Consider the following 4768-nt stretch of genomic DNA (forward strand, 5'->3'; position numbering starts at 1 on the left):
AAATTAATGTGTTTTCAGATATTAGGTTACAAAGCAGGCAGAATTCAGCAGTAAAACCAAACATTGATTTATTGTATGCTGCAAAGGAAGCTATACAACTCAGTTCCAGATGTTTGTCATCATTTTCAAATATCTGAGATGAAGGTCTACAAAACATATGAAGGGCGTATAACTCAGTTTTGTTGTTTCGAAGCCTAAAAAGTGAGTCGAAAAACAGGGATTAAATCAAACCCGAACTTCCTGCACTCTAAATACTGTCTCGGTTTATGGATGTTATCTCAAGTCTTAGAGGTCCAAAAATTGAAAGATTGGTGTTGTTGGAAAGAAGATTTGATTTTCTATAATTTCTCCAGAAATAGAGATCTTTGAATTCGCATGTTTCCTACCTCAAATCTGGGCTGCAATGTCTGGGTAGGAAGGAATCCAAATCAGAAAAGGAAATTGTCTTCATTCCAGCAGGGGTAAAAAGGTCACAATAGAAAATAAAAAAAGAGGGGTCTACAGGGAAAGGAGACATACATAAAGAAACCCTAAAATAGACTAAAGGAAGAAGATGAGGCAGCACAAAATAGGGACGAAAAAGAGAGGCAAAAACAAAGAAGATTTGGAGGACACCTATCTATTCCACCGACATTCTCTGCTTTTGAGTGATCTTCATCATATCAAGTTTGTTTCTCTTTAATTTAACTATGGAGTAGACTTTTATTCTAGGATTTTTTATGTAACCTTACAATGAATATGTGAACAATTTCTTCGATTGAATTATTACATTAAGTTGTTGAGTATTTCATTCTATGTGTAATGCTTATGTATGTTTGGCCACCACATGCATGATTTAGAATTCAATTTGAGACTGAGAAGTGATAATTGTTTTAGCAATTGTTTGAAATATCTTAAGAAATCTATAGGATAGAGATATCCCATGAACTTTTGTAATCGTTACAAGTTTTATAAAAGTACTCAATAAATTTCAACAAGTTCAAAACTTTTGTAGAATATATGAAATTTGCTTGTCAAAATAATTCATTGATACTCGAGAGAGATTAATGTTTAAATTAGAAAAACCTGATTATTAATGTTAGGAGTAATTAATTCAATTGAGAAAGTTCACATATGAATAGTTACGGTAAGTCAGAAATCCTAGAAACAGTACAATTGAATTCATTAATATTTAATCAATTGGTTGTTTGTTTTTAATCATTAATTTTTGTTTTATAAACTATCTCATTCGATTCTTCAAATAGATCATAATTTAAAAGACTTTGATAATTAATAGTAATTTTTACAAATCCTCGTAGGATGAAACTCTACTCATCACTTTATTACTTGTTTATTATACACGTTGCCATGTTAATTGTTTTTTTATACACGTTTCACATAACAGCTCATCTTCTTTGTCTGCAAATTTATTTGTCATGGTCACACGTATACCATTCCTTATAATATCTCATCTTCTTTGTCCAGGTAGCAAGCTGTTTGTATTACTTAATTTTTTTGCACCATTTGCCTACCGTTGTAATTGAAAGCAATATAAATTTTTTCATACCGTGTGGTCTATAAATGGCCTTGTAACTTACGAAAGTTTTAACTGTCTAGCAGCTCTTCCAAGCCTATATATACAAGATGTTTTGTGCAATAGTATTCACAACAACATTTACTAGCTCTCATTACATATTCCAACATCCTCTCCCATTTTATTTAGTCATAAAATTGTCACTTTCTTATTTCTCATTCGAATAAAGAGCGGTGCTAATGTTTTATGTTGAGTTTCACATCTTATAAGTTGTGCAGACTTATAAGACATGGCAAAGTTGTTGGGCTTAATGTATTTTTAAGACAATGTGATGCATCATATTTTGAATCGCTTCGCCAAATTTACATGCGATAGGGCATTTATCATCTTAAGAAAGCGACAAAGTCATGCCTCAGCCGCCTAGTTATTCGGTAATAAACAAATTTGTGTTTTCCTCGCTATTTTTAAGTAAAATCCTACCTTGTATTTCCAACACATTGTTTTCACGGTTTTACTTTCACCACGAGTCTTTTGCATCAAGAATTTGTTAATTACTAATAGTTTTTATCTTAAAAAAATAAAGACGTTGTCTTCACGGTATTGTTTTGAGTGGCTGGAATTTAGTTTTGAGATTTCGTAATCGTAAAACATTTTCTTCACCGTAGTGTCCAATGTTGACAAAAGAGGGAGATGTACCAGGCTAGCATGTCGCAGCCAATGAAATTAATTCTTGACGATATTCAGTCCATTTCTGTACTCGTAACAGTTTAATCTTTTGCGTCCTTCCACTTTCATTGGAATCAATTCAAATAAATGGAGTTTAGCCACTAAATTGACTTTAAATAACACTCGAAGGATACTGAGCGCAAATACTTTAGAACTGAACGAAATCATAACCCAACAGAGCCCGCCCCCCCCCCCCCCCAATTGCTCAAAATCTTCCTGAATCCTTCCTATCATGGAGCACCAATTTGCATTTACAATTTTAGTCACAATTCTGGTCACCAGCATTAGCTACGTGATGTTGTGGATATGGAAGAAATCAAAAGTCAGAAACTCAAATCTGAATCTGCCACCAGGTCCTTCACAGCTACCTCTAATCGGAAACATGCACAATTTAGTTGGCTCTTTACCTCATCACCGCTTCCGAGATATGGCCAAGAAATATGGACCTGTTATGCACCTCCGACTCGGTGAAGTTACTCATGTTCTTATCTCTTCAGCTGAAACTGCTAAAGAAGTGATGAAGACCCATGATCTCATTTTTGCTCAAAGGCCAGCTCTGCTTGCGGCGAAAATTCTAAGCTATAATTGCACAGATATTGCATTTGCACCATATGGAGATTACTGGAGGATGCTGCGAAAATTGTGTGTATTGGAGCTGCTAAGTGCTAAACGTGTGAGATCTTTCAGATCAATCAGGGAAGAAGAGGTATGGAGGGTTGTTAGATCTATTTCTTCTAGTGCATGGTCTCCTGTCAATTTCAGCAGAATGATAAGTTCTCTTACATACTGCATCACTTCAAGAGCAGCCTTTGGTAAGATATGGAAGGGAGAGGATGTGTTCATACAAGCTGTCAAGGAAGTTAATAAGGCAGCAGGAGGTTATAGCCTTGCTGATGTATATCCTTCAATTAAGTTGCTTTCTGTGATCAGTGGGATGAGACTTACCCTCGAGAAGAATCATGCGCGATTGGATAAGATCTTGCAAGGCATCATCAATGAGCATAGGTCTAAGAAGGAGATGGCCGCAAAAACAGGCGCTGATGAAGAAGAGCATGACCTTGTCGATGTTCTTTTAGGTATTCAGGACAAAGGAGACACTGAATTTTCATTGACCGACAACAACATCAAAGCAATCATCCTGGTTAGTATGTTTTCTAATTTCAAGTAAGCGAAGATTATAACCTGACATTGGAAAATCAGCGAGTTTATCTGGTGTTTGTGTTGCAGGACCTGTTCGTTGCTGGCACTGACACATCGTCTACTACGGTAGTATGGGCAATGTCGGAAATGGTAAAACATCCAAGAGTAATGAAAAAGGCACAAGAAGAGGTGAGGCAAGTATTTGGTGAAAAAGGAACTGTTGATGAAGCAGGCCTTCATGAATTAAACTACTTAAAGTTAGCCATCAAAGAAACTTTCAGATTACACCCTCCAGTTCCTTTGCTACTTCCAAGAGAAAGTAGAGAGGATTGCAAGATAAATGGTTATGACATACCTATCAAATCCAAAGTCATTGTGAACGTAAGTGCGATCGGAAGGGACCCAACTTTTTGGAATGAACCTGAGAGATTTTATCCAGAGAGGTTCCTTGATAATTCAATTGATTACAAGGGAACCGATTTCGAACTCCTCCCATTTGGTGCTGGAAGAAAGATGTGCCCTGGAATATTGTTTGGTACTGTTAATGTGGAGCTTCCACTAGCACAATTGCTATTCCATTTTGATTGGAATCTCCCCAAGGGACTGAAACCAGAAGACCTGGACATGTCTGAGGTTTTTGGAGTAGTAGTAACAAGGAAGAATGATCTCTGCTTAATTCCAATTCCACACCATCCTCTACCTGGAAATTAAAGCTTCAGAAGATCCATCAAATGTACTGTTTTTAGTTTCTAGACATTCTCTAGTTGGCATTGGCATTACTAATTTCTTTTCTAAGTATAATTTCTTTGGTTTTTTTTTTATTTAATGTGGTATTTAAGTTAGTTTATATATATTTTTATTAATTTTATAAATTCTAAAGTTAATAATTATGCAAGTCTTTAATGATTTAAAATTTATAGGACTTGAACTATAATTTATTTTTCTTTTTATTGACACTTCATCCATGTCGAATTTCCATGTGATTTATGAGAATAATCGATCATTTTCTGCTTTTATATTTATTTTTTCTTGCACTGTACAAACTTTATTTATTCATAGTAGCCAGTTTAATGATGGAATGTCCATTTCCACTGACATGAGTTGACACATGTCAAGATATCATTCGCTACACTTAAAAAACTGGTCTTCCCTGCTTGAGGGTCTCGTCCAATCTGAAACCCAAAGTATTCCTTGAAGTTCTTGGACGGATTCTCCGGCACGCTCAACGGAGGGGTACCCGTTTTTTGTTTTTGCCTACAATTATGTACGATTAGCTTGATTTTGAACGTGGAAGGCTAAGGTATTTATAGCCACAAGTTTTTTCTAATGTTTTTTTTCTCTCGATGATGATATATGTAGAATAATGTGCATCGTCAATTGTATCTCCAT

The 4768-nt window shown here is 35.5% G+C and overlaps 1 protein-coding gene across 1 annotated transcript; it reads left to right on the forward strand.

The window, feature by feature from the left end:
* Nucleotides 1-2450: 2450 nt before the first annotated feature.
* LOC118056995 (premnaspirodiene oxygenase) lies at nt 2451-4192 on the forward strand. The gene is made up of 2 exons (XM_035069448.2): nt 2451-3380; nt 3467-4192. The coding sequence occupies exons 1-2, from the start codon at nt 2472-2474 to the stop codon at nt 4088-4090; spliced, it is 1533 nt and encodes a 510-aa protein (XP_034925339.1). The 5' UTR covers nt 2451-2471; the 3' UTR covers nt 4091-4192.
* Nucleotides 4193-4768: the final 576 nt, after the last annotated feature.

The sequence above is a fragment of the Populus alba genome, chromosome 8, assembly GCF_005239225.2.
Source record: "Populus alba chromosome 8, ASM523922v2, whole genome shotgun sequence".
Classification (NCBI taxonomy): Eukaryota; Viridiplantae; Streptophyta; class Magnoliopsida; order Malpighiales; family Salicaceae; genus Populus; species Populus alba.